The 16,161-nt window shown below is 53.0% G+C and overlaps 1 protein-coding gene across 1 annotated transcript in view; it reads right to left on the bottom strand.

Annotated features, from left to right (window-relative positions):
• The window catches only part of LOC127211291 (nephrocystin-4-like), a 42,018-nt gene that overhangs the window by 6,936 nt on the left and 18,921 nt on the right, over nt 1–16,161 (bottom strand). Inside the window, exons 8-9 of the mRNA XM_051171109.1 lie at nt 11,726–11,908; nt 5,705–5,831 (exon numbers count right to left, since the gene is read on the bottom strand). Coding sequence (XP_051027066.1) covers nt 5,705–5,831; nt 11,726–11,908 — 310 coding nt within the window. The remainder of the gene's footprint in view (nt 1–5,704; nt 5,832–11,725; nt 11,909–16,161) is intronic.

Below are 16,161 nucleotides of genomic sequence, written 5' to 3'. Positions count from 1 at the left end.
TGATTTTTAAGCCTAGAGTAGAGTGGAGAGATTGTATTAACACGACATGAGTGCAGCCATAAATCCAAATTAAATAAGCCAAACAAAATCAGGTCCCAACCACAGTCATGCCAGCCCGACACTGTACTCCAAAGCCATTCCTGATGCCTGCAGAAACCAAAACAGATGCCTCTCTGTGGACACAGCGAACCTTTCAGCAAAGACCTCAGAGTGTGCATGACAGCTCTCCCTGCTCATGTGTCCCAGAGAAAAACACGCCCGGCCGGCTCACTCAGGAGAGCCCTAACCTGATAGAAGACCCTCAGGGGCTGGGCTGGGCTAGGCTGGACAGGTGAGCTGCCGCCCTGCTGTTGGTCCAGCCCCAGCACACCTGTTCTGCTGACGGACAGGCCGCTGGCTGCTGGGTTCTCTACCTCTCAAGCTGAGGGAAAGCCTAGCAGCTAGCAGCCGGCAGAGAAGGGGGGGGCAGACCGAGGTGCAGTGTGGCCCCACAGACAGCGAGCTGGGCAGAGCTGAGATGATGGAAGCCTATATAGCCACCAACACCTCCCAACTGCTCTCCCTGAGCCCACACCCTCCCTTAGGACTTTGCTGTGGACAGCTGCCCTGTACCCCTCACTACACACCCAGAGTAGGTGTGTGACCGTGTCCCCACCCCCACCCCCGTCCTCAGGCCCCTGTCATCCATAATGTTCATGAAGGTGGATAACACAGCCAGGTGCCTATCTCCACCTCAAAAGTCTCCTGGAACAAAGAGACACACGCTCTGTTGAGACTCCTAACCCAAGGATTATCCTGGAGCGCCTTGGCTCAGAGCACAGAGAAACTTCTGGCAAGGAGCCAGTTCTGCAGAAAACAGAGCTGAAAGGAGGGGAGAGAGCACAGGGTGGAGGCAGGAGGACAGATGGGGTCTCAGTGACATTGTTCTGGGATCCGGCCTAGCTGAACATCAGTGCTGCCTCTGGCTTTTCTATCACAGGAGCCAATGAGATTCTTTCTTTTATCTCTTTCCTTCGTTTGTCTGGCAAATAGAGCAGCTCACTTACCCACTCCTGGCTGGGGAGGAGAGGGCATCCTTCACACTCCTCACTACTGAGCGGTCCTGGGGCTGGGGAGACGGCTCACCCGGTAAGAGCACTTGCTGCGCAAGCATGAAGATCCAAGTTCAAGTCCCCAGCACGCATGGAAACTGCCAGGCATGAGTGTGCACCTGCAACCCCAGTGCTGTGGGAAGCAGCCAGGGTCCCTGGGCCATGCTAGTCACCAGCCTAGCTCCAGGTTCAGAGAGAGACCTTGTGCAAAGGCACTAACGCACCAGAAGACCTGACGCCCTCTCTGGCCAAACACACGTCTGTCTGTCTGTCTGTCTGTCTGTCTGTCTGTCTGTCTGTCTCTCTGTGCTGAGAACTGGAGTTAGGGCCTCACACATGCTCAGCCATTAAAGCCATATTCCCAGCTCTACAGGCACAATTTAAAATGCATGGGCAGGAGTGGCAGGGGCAGGGCTGGAGAGATGGCTCAGCACTTCAGAGTGGGTATGGTTCCCACAAAGGACCTGGTTTAGTTCCCAGCATCCCCATGGAGGGGCTCTCAACTGCCTGTAACCCAGCTCAGGAGACCCAACACGCTCTTCTGACTACTACTGGCACTAAACTCACAAGCACACACACACACACACACACACACCACACACACACATACACACACACACACACAATTAAAAAAAAAAATAAAATCTTAAAAAAACAATCACAGTCAAGAATGGCCAGGCTGCTGGCATGGTGGCGCACGCCTTAATCCCAGCACTTGGAAGGCAGAAGCAGGTGGATCACTGTGAGTTAGGGGCAGCCTGGTCTACAAAGCAAGTTCCAGGAACAGCCAGAGCTACACAGAAAAAAAAACTGTCTCAGGAAAAAACAAGTCTAAGGACAGCCAATGCCACTCTGGCTCCCCAACATGAGGGTAACAGAGTGTACTGCTGGGGTCTGTGCCTGTCTGCTGCAGCAGATGTCACAGTCCTGAGCTCTGCATGCTGGTGTACATCATTTCTGCCGTTACGTTGTGTTAATCCATTGTCCTACAGTTTCTAAAGCATTGCATTTTAGTTCATCTGGAGTGTGTGTGTGTGTGTGTGTGTGTGTGTGTGTGTGTGTGTGTGACATGAAGTTATTTTGCAACCTTTGAGTGACATGAAGCTAGGACTGGATTTTACATTTTCTGTACAACCAAGTATGCCAGCACCATCTACTGGCTGGTCTGCCCTGACTCCCTGTGGTCAGCTCCGTGACTAACTGCTCCCACCCCTAAGGCAGTCACTTCCTGATCCACAGAAGCTACTAGTGAGGGGTCAGTGGCTGCTGGTCCAGCAGACCCTGAGGCATCACTTGGCTGTAAGTACAGGGAGAAAGAACGGAGATGCTCCCCGCTGCCGGGATGCAGGAAGGATGGGGGGGGGGGGGGGGGGGCTGGGGGGGGGGGGGGGCGGGGAGACGGACAAGCAGCCTCTAGATGTTTAGGTGGAAGGAGAGGAAGGAGGAAGTGGGTTCTCTCCTGCAGCACTGTGAAGGCACGCAGCCCTGCTAATCCGCACTGTAGTCTGTGTGGCTTCTGGATAGCACGTAAGGTAATAAGGCCACGTGTGTTTTAAGTCACCACGTGTGTGTCAAGTTGCTGCAGCAGCAACAGGAACCCAGGACTCCTTTCTGCACAGCGACGTCCATCACCCCATGGATGCCACACTGTTCTTGGGCCTCAAACTTTATGGGGAAATCTGTAAACCAAAACAGCAAGTCTCCATTCCTCCCAAACTGCTTTCGCTGCCCTTTACTGGTTTTTTTTTTTTAATTAGCATATATCTAAAAAAAAATTAAAAACACAGTGTGTGGGTACAACACACTCTAGGCGGAAATCACAAGCTAAGGCAGCAATGCAAGGGCACAGAGGATGGCTCCAGCAGCCTGGAGAGATGCCTCAGTCCCTGGACCAAGAGCAACGGAAGGGGTTAGAGAGGCGGGGCCATGTCAGTAGCCTTGACCCCAGACAACAGCAAGGACTTCTCCAGGTAGACCCGCCCTCCGCCCATGTGAAGAAGAAAGAGGGGGAGAAAACCAGGGAAGAGGGGGTGGAAGGCAGGACAGGAGGAGAGAGGAGGAAAGTGGGAAGGAGGGGAGATGGTGAAGGACGGGCAGGGGGTGGCTTGAAGACCGTGTGCGCCAGGGAGCAACGGCTGAGGTCCTGAGTGGCCACCGAACGCTGCCTGTCCAAGAATTTGCAGGTTAGAGAGAGCAAACACAGTAAGCACAGTGGACAGGCTTGATAAAACAGAGCCAAGAGTGCAGGACACCAAGCCGGTGACAGAGGGACAGAGCAACAGCTGAGTGAGGAACACAGAGCTGGAAGGCAGGGGATAGACACTGCCAGGAAGATGATCAGGAAGTAGTGGGCTCCATCACGTTCCCCCGCCAACCTCAAGTCTCATTTGGGGAGCGCAGGCCACGCTTGTGAGGGGTCTGGTCATCTACATGGGAATTAAGCCCCTGCCAGATCAGGTCCCAGCCAACCCAGCTGAAGAGCAAAGCCCAAACGATCAAAGTTGCCCCAAGAGCGCTGAACACCCGTTAGACACACAAATAGTCAACAGCCAACAAGAGAGAACTCCAAGTATCTGTATCCAGCCAGAGTTCATCAGACAAGGCCACCGTCCCCATAGACAGCAGGGACAGCTGTGCGGTGAGAGGGTTATGAGGGGCGGGAGGGGTACTGGAGGAGGGGACGAAGTTACAGGGATCAGGTGAGTCTTGTACACCTCTGCCACACACAGGTTGGTGACCACCATTAACCAACCATTAAACATTGAAAGAAAAAATGGGGGTATTCTTAGCACAAAGATGGGCACACCCACCGCCCTGAGCCCAGGATGGCTCACTACGGACACACTTTGGAAGGTCACACACCACCTCATGCAGCTGCTCTGTATCTGAGACAAACTTGAAAGAGAACTGTCCGAGACATTCCCGCTTAGGCAACAAGAGCATTAAAGTCCTTAAGGCTGTATTCCACACACAAAGAGGATTTATTCTTGAGTGCTTCTGTCAGAAAGTGCACGCCTGCCGCCCACCACCCCAAGGGATCCTGCGGACTTTCTTGGCAGCACCCCAAGTACAGGGGATGCTGCATACCCCGATTCCACTTATGTAAGATGGCCCTTTAATGTACACAGTGCAGGAACAAGCCTGAACAGCCTGCTAAGCACTCAATTCAAGCAACTAGGAAGGAACTTCACTGCTCTACAGAGAGGGAGCCTTCAACACGGCCTGTCACCAAGCCATTAGGTTTTGGTCCCTGTTTCTAGACATTTCAGAAAATCCCAATGACTGGAAAACGGAGGTCTTCACACCTAGCTGTAGGTCAGTGGGTCAGTGGGTCAGTGGATCAGTGGGGTCACTGGTCTATCAGAGAGAAAATTACAGTCAAGGGGACCAGGCTTCACAAACCTGTTCTCAAAATGCAGAGAATACCCTAGACCAGGACCTGGGCACTGAACGGAATAGAAAATGACCAGTCAAAGCCGTCCATTATCAGAGGCTGAGTGAGACGGCAGGGAGATGCTACTGAGGGACATGTCCTCCATAGCTGTGTGACATTCCCTGCTCTTGGGCAGCCAGAGGGATTGTGGGAGCACAGCGAGAAGGAGGGAGCACAGTAGGGAGGGGAGGACAGCGTGATGGTGGGAACACAGAGGGAGGATGGGAGCACTGAGTGAGGGTGGGAACACAGAGGGAGGGTGGGAACACAGAGGGAGGGTGGGAACACAGAGGGAGGGTAGGAACACAGAGGGAGGGTGAGAACACAGTGAAGAGGGAAGGACAGCAGGAGGATGGGAGCACAAAGGGAGGGTGGGAGCACAGCTGGGGGGAGGGCAGCACATGGCTCTGTTCCACGAGCTCACAAACTGCTCATTCCCCATCTGTCCACCTGGATCAGTCATGAAGAGCTAGACTGTGTCCAAGGCCCCTGCAGCCCTCTGTTACCAGGAGACAGACCTGCTCCAGGAACCTAGGCCACAATCAAAGCCCACCTATGGCCTTGCTGTGCCTGCCTTTCCTCCCTCACCATGGCTTCACCACAGGCCTCGGGCCTAAGCAACAGGCCCTGAACACAGACAGGCCCAGGCCACACAGAAGGTGCTGGGCCATCCAAGGTCAATGACACACACCTGTGGACCTGTCACTCACAGGGCAAGGACTGATGCTCTGTTGGGGACCATTGCCATTTGCATCTCATTATGACCCCTTTCCTGAAGGGACACCCCAAAAGCCACACATTAGAAGTCAATGCAATAGAAGGATGACAACACAAACAAGGTGGCGGCTGGAGCTGGCGGCCAACACTTCCAGCTGGCCTTGAATTCCCAGGCCCCATGTTCGCAGGCTGCCCCTGTGGAGTACCCTTGATGACGTCACCCTGCAGGCTGCCCCTGCAAAGCGCCCTTGATGACATCACCCTTCAGCAGCAGATACACGCTTGCTTGGGGAGCCATTAAATAACTGAACCAATTTGCACCGAAGGCTGGGTGGCAAACAGCTGGACCACACATTGTCACACTGTCGAAACCCACATCATCACCGTAAGGGATGCCAGCTGACTGCGTCAATAGAGCAACCGTGCAGGGTTGGAGCAAGAGGGAAGGCTCTCTGGAACTCACCTGAAGGGGACACGGGTGTCTTCCTGGAGGAGCGCCGCCAGGCCTTGGGGCCGCTGGCATGCTGTGTGGGCGTGTCCGAGCCCCTGGAGAACTGGAACTGGATAGTTCCCGACTCCACTTGCTTTACCTGTGATTGACCCCAGGAGAGCAACAATGGGGCCCTCACTGGCACAGACTCACCTACCGCCAAAGCCCCCCTCCCCCCACCACCCACCCTCGAGAAAAAGGTAAGCAAGAGAGCAAAGATTCTGGAAGCCACGTGTTCTTGAATCATAAACAAGTAATCCTCTGAAAAGAAAATTACTTGTGGCTTTAAAATCCCAGGAGATCATTATTATCGGGGAATGACATTTGCCCAAGCTGAAGTATAGTTCAAGGTACTTACAAACCATGACGTGCACGGTTTTTAATTAGCGTGTAATACTGACTGACTCGTGTTCAGTACAGTCCTACAGGTGTTAACCCATGTGCAGAGTCACATGACCAGCCTCCTTCCTCCCTCAGCTGGCCCAAGCCACTGACCCCTGCCTCCTCAGAACTAGGCTGTCTTCTTGAGACTCTCATGTAAACACAATCAGGAAGCACACAGCCCTTGTGAGCAGCTCTCTCTCTCTCTCTCTCTCTCTCTCTCTCTCTCTCTCTCTCACTCACCACAATGCCCATGGGCCTTGCCTGCCCACACTGTGGAACCCATATTGACAGGCCATGCCTCTCCTAGCTGATTCCTGTCCTCTCACACTGGTGTCCACTCACTGGGCACATCTGGGTAGGTAGTTGCCAGTCTCCTGACTGGATCCAGAGGTGCCACAGTGCTGGACAAGTTGCTGGGTGAACCACACATTTCTGTGGGAATTGGCTGCTACAAGGTCACTGTAGACACCATGTTTTGTAAATATAAAATATTCAGTTACAGAGGCTATAGAGATGGCTCAGCAGTTAAAAGCACTGGCTGCTCTTGCAAAGAACGCAGGTTCAAGTCCCAGCACCTGCATGGTGCTCATACCATCTGTAACTGCAGTTCCAAGAGGTCCAACGCCCTCTTCCAGCCTCCTTGGGCATGGCGAACTCATGGTACACAGATGCACATGCAGGCAAAACACTCACACACATAAAATAAAAACAAACAGACCTCTAAATGATTTCCTGAGCTGGGCTCTCCTCTGCTCTCGACTTTGACTCATGTTAACACACTAGAGTTTTGTTTTAGTCCATGTTTGCACAGAATTTCCCCTTCCTTTATTCTCAGCCCCGCATCGTCACTTCAAGCCGAGGTCCTCACAGACCATGCAGGGTGAGCCCGTGTCCGTGCGGCCTGGACAGCTCTTACTTCACGTGGCTGGAGTGTGGTCTACGCTGCCGGCTCTTCCTCGGGCTCTGCTCTGCTCTTCCTGCCTTCTGCAGAATCGTCCCACTTTATCTACCTGTCTACTGGGTTTAAACTGTTGTGGGTTGAATCTGAAATGTTCCCCAAAGGCTCATGGGAAATAGAGGGATGTGTGGGATAGTTCAGAGTTGTCTTGAAGGCCTGTGGGCCTTTAGTGGGTGGGGCTTGGCTGTTGCAGACGGCCATTGGGAACCATCTTTGGCGATCATATCCACCTCTGACTGGACTTAATGCCGCCGCCCCAACACACACACACACACACACACACACACACACACACACACACACACACACACCACTCCATGCACTCCACCCTGCCTTCCCTGCCAGGACACACTGTATTCCCTCTGAGGCTGGGAGACACAGCCTTTTCCCTTACCTCTGCCTGGTATTTTGGTCACAACAAAATTAACTGTAACTGACATAGTGTCCTACTGTCAATGACACTCTCTAGGTTTTGTAATCCAGCACCCAGGAGGCTGAGCGGAGGGTCGCCACCAGTTTGAGGCCAGCACAGGCTACATAGTGAGACCCTTTCTCCAATAAGTAACTAAACAAATTCAATAAAAGTACTTAGCTCTCCTCGGTCTGATTAGCACTGGCAGCTCACTCCCTCTGTGGATGGAACACAGTCACTCTCACCTACCCCCTGGCTCCTAGTGTTACACACAGCCGCTCTCGGGCTCCTCACCTACCCCCTGGCTCTGGTGTTACACCGTCTCATCCTACGTGGTCTGAAAGCTTTGAAGCCCTCACGGGATACACATACTCTGCCTCTGCCTCCTGTCAGGCCTACTCAGTCCTCATGTCTGCTCTTTCTCATCCCCATCTTCCTCTGTCTACAGCAGAAGTTCTTAACCTGCGGGTCGCCTAAGACCACCGGGAAACACACATATGACGTTACAGGCACAACAGTAGCAGAATGACAGGAAGCAGCAATGAGAACACATTTTTGGTTGGGGTCACCACGACATGAGGAACTATATTAAAAGGGCCACAGCATTAGGACGGTTGAGACCCGCTGCTCTGGAGAAACACCACGGTGCTCCCCAACCCCCTTCCTTCAGTTCACTGGAAAGTATTGCCTGTGCTTCCGGCAACTCCTGATGGGTACAGAACTCTGGGTTCTGTGATCGATTCCGTGATCTTCCGCTTTCCCCCTTTGGCCTCATGGCTTCTGAGAGGAAGTTTCTATTTCTGATCTCTACTCTTTTTCTTTGCTCTTAGTTTTCAGTGACTCACAGTGTCTGGCTGAGGTACTTTCCATTTATCTGTGGACTTGCTGAACTTCTGGAACTCTAGGTTTGTGTCTCTGGCCAGGAGCTTCCTGCCGTCATATCTTCAGAGGTGTTTTCTTGCACCAGGTGCCCCAGTCTCCTGGGACTCCGGATGACTCACTTGGGGGCTGGACTCGAGTGCTGTCCCACTGCTCAGCACGGGGCTTGGCTGCCCCGCCAATCAACTCCTGCAGCCCTGGTGGCCCAGGTTCCACTGCCTTATCTTCAGGGTCACAGACCCTTCCGTCATCCATCCCGCTGCAGAGCACATTTCTCTCTTCACAACACTATTAGCACCTGTGTGCCTGGCCATCTTCACACCGGCTGTTTTAAGAGCTTTGGTAAGCAGCCTTTGAGCCTTTCCAGTGTTGCTGTCAACTAACCACCTTTTCTCTGCTGGGCTCCTGATATACAAATTCGTTCTGATTTTATTGCACTCATTTTTTTTTTAATATTTTTATTTAATTTTAATTTTTGTGTGTTGGTGTGAGGGTGTCAGATCTTGAAGTTACAGGCAGTTGTGAGCTGCCATGTGGGTGCTGGGAATTGAACCCAGGTCCTTTGGAAGAGCAGGGCAGTGCTCTTAACCACTGAGCCATCTCTCCAGCCCTTATTGCACTCATTTTAAAGACGATATTTTAAGAGTCTATGGCTGCTTTGCAGTCCATGAAGAAAGGCGACACTCTGTGTCACCAGAAATCAGCCCGCTGGGTTCAGGCCGCAGCTTCTGACCACAGTGCCTGTAGGTCCCAGTGCCTGTAGGACAGCGGTGTCCACATGAGTGTTCCTGTCAAAGGCTGCACAGCGTCCTCTAGATCTCCTGCCTTCGCTCCTCCAGTGGGCAGCCCTGGGACTGGACAGAGTCCACCACACATATACAGCTCAGGTCTCAAAGGCCTTGGCCTGCTGTTTAAGGTCAGATCCACACCCATGCAGCTTGGGGTAAGCTCTGGAGCCCCTCCCTGTGAGTGCTGCCCAGTTCCTGGGGACCCTTCAACTTTCCACTCAGGCCTGCTGTGTGCATCCTACTGAAGGCCAGGTGCTTCGTAAAGAGGACAGGAGAGTGGAAACAGCCAGTGTCCTCATCCATCAGCCAGGAAGTCAGTGCGTGATGTCTACAGCTGATAAATTAATAGCATGGGAAGCACAGTTTTTCAACATCAAAGGCGGACAACTGTAAATCACAGCTAGGAGCTGGGAGTGCCGGCTTCGGGAGACATAAATACTTTTAGAGAATTTTCATCCGAAGGAAAAAGGAAAAAGAAGAAAAGCCAAGAGCAGGAAGGAAACAGCCATGAGATGGTCCCTGCTTCAGAGCAAAACCAAGAAGTGACCGTTGGCAACGTGAACCTCAAAACACGCTTCCAAGAAACAACGTAGCTTTTCCATGGTCGCTTTTTTCTTGACTGACAGCTGCCATTTCTGCTCAGCTGTGAGCCCATGGGCTCTCAGTATCCATGTGTATGTTCAAAAGACAGTCGCTGAGCAGGGAAGGGCACCGGAGCTGGCTGGGGGAGGGCACAGGTAAGGCACACCTGGATCCCAGATGGTCTCGCCTGGCCAGTGTTGGAGCCATGAGGAAGGAGCACATGGAGAAGCCACGGTGCTCTCCCAGTGCAGGAAGACAGAGCCTGTGCCACCTCCACTCACTGCTCTCGTCCACTCTATCCTAACCACAGACACTTCTGGCTCTGAAAGCCTTCAGCAAGGTCTGTAGACATTTTGTCTGCCACAATTGGGGGTGCTGCTGACATCTAGTGGCAGATGGTGGGGATGCAGCCCTCTAAAGTGACAGTCTCCAGAGAAAAGTTACCCTGCAGAAAATGTCAGCTGTGCTGGGATTGAGAAATGGAACTCAGAAGTGGTGTTCTTCATGGAAAATGAAAATGTTCTACATGTGTGTCACCAAGCAAGTCAAACTCTCAAAGTGCTCACGCCTGATATGGTTTGCAAACACAAAAAGGGAAGTCGATGACGTGACAAAACCAGCTATACATTGAACAAACATTTACACCAGACAAACACACAGAGAGGGAGGGGGAGGCGGAGAGAAAGACAGGAACAGAGAAAGAGATAGAGAAATAGACAGACAGACAGACAGACACAGAGAGAGAGAGAGAGAGAGACAGACAGACAGACAGAGAGACAAGAGACAGAAAGACAGAAAGACAGAGAGAACCACATAGAAACACACACAGGGGAAGAAGGAGAGAGAAAAGAAGGAGAGAGGGAGGGAGGGAAGGAGGGAGGGAGGGAGGAAGGAAGGATGGTAATGGCTTTGAGATTTCTGGTGGTGATTTCATAATAAGGGTTCAAATTAGACCATATGGAAACGCAGCAAAATGTGGTCCCATAATGAGAGACATTTCTCATAACAGGGAAACTGCACAATCAGCTGCTCCCTGATGCAGGTCCCCAAAGTACCAGCCAGATCGTAAATAAAACACTGGAAATAATAGCTGTCGCTAGAGTCAGCATAGACGTGACACTGTGAAATGACAGGTACAGCCCCTTTACCTGAGAAAGGGGGAATGCGTGTAAGGGCGCCACGCTGCTGAGGCAGGCGAGCCGGGACCAGGACGGACCCCAGACACTAGCCTGAGCCAAGACATGGTTCCACACCTGTCCACAGTGCCCAGCTCACCTGCCTTCCAACACCACACCTGGGCGGGGCAGCCAGGCCAGGCAGGTGACAACACACATCCTTCAGCCTCTCCTGACAGTACTTGCTTTCCAGGTTGGAGCTCAGAAAATGCCACAGCCAAGAAGCTTTGTCAACCTCTGAGTCCACTGTGAACCCGCCAGTCTGCCTCCAGCTGAGAGCTCAAGGTCCACAGGGGTTTGAGCTGGGTTTAAAGCCCAGGGAGGAGAAGGAGGAGGAGGAGGAGGAAAAGGAGGAGGAAGAGGAGGAGGAGGAAACAAGCATATTAGTGGCCTAACCACGACTCAGCAAACACCAAGGCACAACCAGGACAGAAAAGGACACACTGGCCAATGTGGAGTTTTAAAATAAATAAACTTGGACTTGGTGGATAAAGTGCTTCTGTGCAAGTGCGAAGACCTGAGTTCAACCCTAGGACCCCACATGAAGCTAAGTGTGGTAGCTCATATCTACAGCCCTAGCGTGTGGGGGCGGGGGGGAGGGAAACAGGTGGATCCCAGGGTAGCCAATCAGTAAGCTCCAACTTAGTAAGATTCTGTATCCAACAATAGGATGGAAAAGAATACAGGAAAAAATCTGATGTGAACCGCTGGCTTTCACATGCACTCTCACAGGTGACTGTACCCACATATCACACACCCACACACACACATGAACTTGCCAGATGTGCGTGAGAATCACACCTATAAAGTATTTACCTCCTCAGAGCTCATGCTAGCTGAAGGCACCTTATAGACCAGACATCGTGAAGGGTTGTGCTGGACTCCACCCTGAAGCGGCAGCATCACCTTTCCTGAGCCCGCTTCCAGCTCGGGGTTCCAAACGGCCCAGCGAACCATGTGCATACAGGCCAAGTTGGAGAGAGAGGTGGACGAGCCTGCCTGGAACGGAAACAAAGCACAGCCATGTGAGTTAGCGCAGCAGCCGCTGAGGCGGCAGATTGGCATTGTGATCACACAATGCTCGGAGCAGAAAGAGGCCAGGGCCATCCATCCCACTCGAGGAGAAGGGCACAGCCTCCACAGTGGAAACAACCTGTCCTGAGACCAACCAGTCTTAGGACCCCATCAGCTTCCTCCTGTGGCGCAGGGCTCTGAGGACCACTCTAAGACTCCAGTTCTCAGGGACCTTCTGAAGGTCTGTAAACCCTCGGAAACTTGCCAACTTCTCCTCAAATATGTCAGGAAAATTAAAAAGTGGCACCTGCATTGCTGAAGTGAAGCTCTGAAAGATAATGGTGTGTGGGGGTGTCTGTCTGTCTGTCTGTCTGAATAAGTGAGGGAGATGTACATGTGTATGTGTGTAAGTATACGTGTGAAGGCTGCGTATGTGTGCGTGTGTGGGTGTGTGGAAGGCGTATATGTGGGGAGAGTGTGAGTGCATCTGTGTGTATGCACAGATGTACGTAACATGTATGTGTATGAGATGTGGAGACGCATGATCAAGTCCATCAGAGACTCACAGAAGATGAGCGTGTCATACCGAAGACTCCACACGGAGCTGGAAACGCAAGCTGGGCTTTGTGCGTCACTCCTTCCACCTTCTCAGTGAGTGGCCGGACAGAAAGGCCTGAGGGAACCCTGGGCTCGCTGACATCTGTCATTTGCACAAAGTTGCCTCTACAAACAGACGTGGGGCTTGGCTTGGCAATGTATCCCAAAGATGTCACTTTAATCTTTTTATTCTTTTAAGGAAGATTTCAGCTGAAGCCCAGGTCTTCATGGAACCAAGAAAAACCACAAGGCCCGTCAAGAGGTGGCTGTCTGAGTGCAAGTCCTGACTGGCAGACCTGAGGCTGCCTGGGAAGGTGACAGGAAACCCTCAGACCACAACAAGGTCACGTGTGCAGAACCACTGACCCACACTCCCATCTGGACGGCCCAGAAAAGGAGTCACCCGCCTCGGCCACCATGTGCTCCTAAGCAGCATGCCAGTGGCACTGGGAGGTAAAGGAGTTTGAGCACAGCGCTGCCCCTGCCTAACATACTTCATGGGCAGCCCATCGGTGGGGATGCACTAGCTAAGATGGCTCACTGCCCAAGGCAGCAGCTTTTGGTACCTGGAGGCCCAGCCCCAGGGAGCCAGCACAGCTGTGGAGTAGAGGACACACACCTGGGCAAATGGAAGTGCGCCTCCCTCTCCGGTGAGGTCAGAAGGCCACACCTGCCTGAGATGGACACATGAAGCGCCATCCTCAAGAAAGGACACCAAGGGACAAGAAGGCATACGCTTCAGGAAGCACAGCAGCAGGGGTCTAGCAGGGGCAAAGTCCTCACAGACCCTGCTCATGTGACTAGAAACAAGGAGTGGCCAGGCCACTGTCCCTGCCAGACGTAAGTGCACCACAGTCCCAGGAGGTACCACACACAACCAAGATCAAGGGCCAACCAGGCTGAACCATAGGGGAGACTCTGCCTGCCTGGGACTCCTTGTACCCACAAGACAGAAGTCCACACCAGCGGTCTTGACGGCAGTCAAATTGTGCAGCTCATTCGGGTGTGGCTGGTCCTTCCCCACGATCAGGTGCTGGGTCTGGGTACTGCCACACTCACATCCCTGTCAGGATTAATGGGGTCTGGGTCTCTGGCCATTGGGTGAGGAGAAACCCAAAGTATAAGCAAAGAATCCAGAAAGTGGGACCCTTTAGCATAAGACTATGCCATACACGAATCTGCCTATTTCTATCTACCCTGCCCAGCCTCCACCCTGCCCAGCCTCCATTTTGACCCTGCCTCCACCTTGGCCCTGCCTCCACCCTGCCCTGCCTCCACCTAGCCCTGCCTCCACTTTGACCCTGCCTCCACCTTGGCCTTGCCTCCACCCTGCCCTGCCTCTACCCTGCCCTGCCTCCACCCTGCCCCTGCCTCCACTTTGAACCCTGCCTCCACTTTGGCCCTGCCTCCACCCTGCCCTGCCTCTACCCTGCCCTGCCTCCACTTTGACCCTGCCTCCACCTTGGCCCTGCTCTACCCTGCCCTGCCTCTACCCTGCCCCTGCCTCCACTTTGATCCTGCCTCCACCTTGGCCCTGCCTCCACCCTGCCCTGCCTCTACCTTGCCCTGCCTCTACCCTGACCCTGCCTCTACTTTGACCCTGCCTCCACCCTGCCCTGCCTCCACCCTGCCCTGCCTCCACCCTGTCATTGCCTCTACCCTGCCCTGCCTCCTCTTTGCCACTACCTCCACCGTGCCCCTGCCTCCACCCTGCCCCTGCCTCCACTTTGCCACTGCCTCCACCTTGGCCCTGCTTGGGCAGGACAGATTTTAGGAGGCGCTGGGTAAGTGCATGGTACCAATCAGCACTGGTGATGGGTCTGCTCCTCTCTGAGTACACTGCTACACAGGGAGTAAGAGCACTCGCCTAAACTCAGGAGCGGCTGGGCAGCTTCTGTAAACACACCCGCTCATGAAATCAGAAATAAAACAGGAATCCAAATGCTCATGCAATTGGTGCGACGCCTTCTGGCTTCGTTTCTCAAATTAGGTGATCCTGACATCTAATTTTCCAATTTCACGGTTCTCTGTGGTGATTTGGTTCTCGATCAATATAAATCTCTTCTGAGTGGAAGTATCTGCCAGTTAGGTAAACATCCACTCTTCCTCCCTCGCCTTCATCTTTAACAGGAAGAGATGGTTTGGGAGCCACTGATCACTTCTGAGACCCAAAAGGATAACTGGGAGCTCGTGGCAGCCCAACTCCACACACCCACCCAGAGGCTCCTGCTTTGGGGCCCTTCCCCAAAATTAACTGCTTTCAAGAAGAGGCCAGGTACATCCAGACACATGCATGAAGACAGAATAGTCACTCAGCCAGCTTCCGCTGCCCAGGATTTGGGCTAGCTGTCCCACACGGCACCCCTGCAGCCCCAGCTCCTCAGGAGTCAGAGGTGGAAGGGCTCCCTGAGGCAAGGAGTTCAGGGACAGGCCTTAGCAATACAGGGCAACCCCATCTCCAACGTAAAAATAAAAAAGATTATCGACTTTATAATTCCTTATACTGCCAAATCTAGATCGGAATTCATGTATCCTCAGAAAAAAGGGGGAAAAGTCCAAACCACTCGTAAATGAATGGTTTCCACGTCGACTTTTAACTATAATGAATGATATAAAAAGACAAAGGAGCACAGAGGGGTCATGAGACGGCTTTGTTGTGGGACTGGAGGGTCAGCAAAGCCACAAATGTAATTCTGACACTGTCCTCTGGAGACGGTCCAGCCCAGGTCGAGGTGGCTCACAGGTCTGCCCCTCCCACTCCCTGGAGCGTGGGGTGTGTGCACAGGTGTGTGCATCGGGGTGTGAGCTACTGGGAGGCAGATGGTAGGAGCAGGAGAGCAATCTAGGATGGAGCTAGGGACACACAGGGACAAGGACAGCGATGTGCTGGTGGGGCAAAGATGGCAGGAGTGAGGACTAAGCCAGAGCTAGCCCACAAAAGCAAGGAACGGGCCTTGCCCAGAGAAACATCCCTGCCAAACCTTGCTGTGCCCGGTGGAACTGACAGAGGCTGTAGCTTCCGGAGGTGGGAGGAAGTAAATTCAGCCGCTCTAAGACACCAGCCTTGGGGCTGTACACGGTCCTGGGTGGCTCTCCTCAGATTAACATGAGGAGAGGCAGGCTGAAGCCTCTGTTCCCTTGGGAGCTTTATCTCCTCAGATATTTGCTGAGGGCTCTTCCCTGCTGCCTAGACCACCATGTCGCTCCCAGAGTGTTATCTGCTGAGGCCTTCAGCTCCATTAACCGGGAACACAGGTGATGGTGGTGGTCTGTCTGGGGAGGGGAGAGGAGCCCCCACACAGTGCTCACACTTGCAGCCACTGAAGCCACTTCCAGAGGAAGGGATGGGCCCAGGGACGTGGAAACCTTGATGCATAAGACCACATCGGGGCCCTGGGCTGAACACAAATTAAAGGACAAACCACCATGGCAGGTTCACTAAATGCTCCCAACATCGCACCCATCACAGAGGGAGGGCTGCACTAGAGAAAGCTCAGTGACTTAAATGCTTGCTAACCCTGATCTTCAGAAGCAGAGTTTTAAAAAGAAAAAAGCCATGCATGGTACCCATGCTGGTAATCCCAGCTCTGAGTAGGTAAGCCAGCAAAAGACACACGCACACACGCACGCACGCACGCACG

Source organism: Acomys russatus, chromosome 29 (assembly GCF_903995435.1).
Source record: "Acomys russatus chromosome 29, mAcoRus1.1, whole genome shotgun sequence".
Taxonomy (NCBI): domain Eukaryota; kingdom Metazoa; phylum Chordata; class Mammalia; order Rodentia; family Muridae; genus Acomys; species Acomys russatus.
This window is presented reverse-complemented; position numbering and strand designations above follow the sequence as displayed.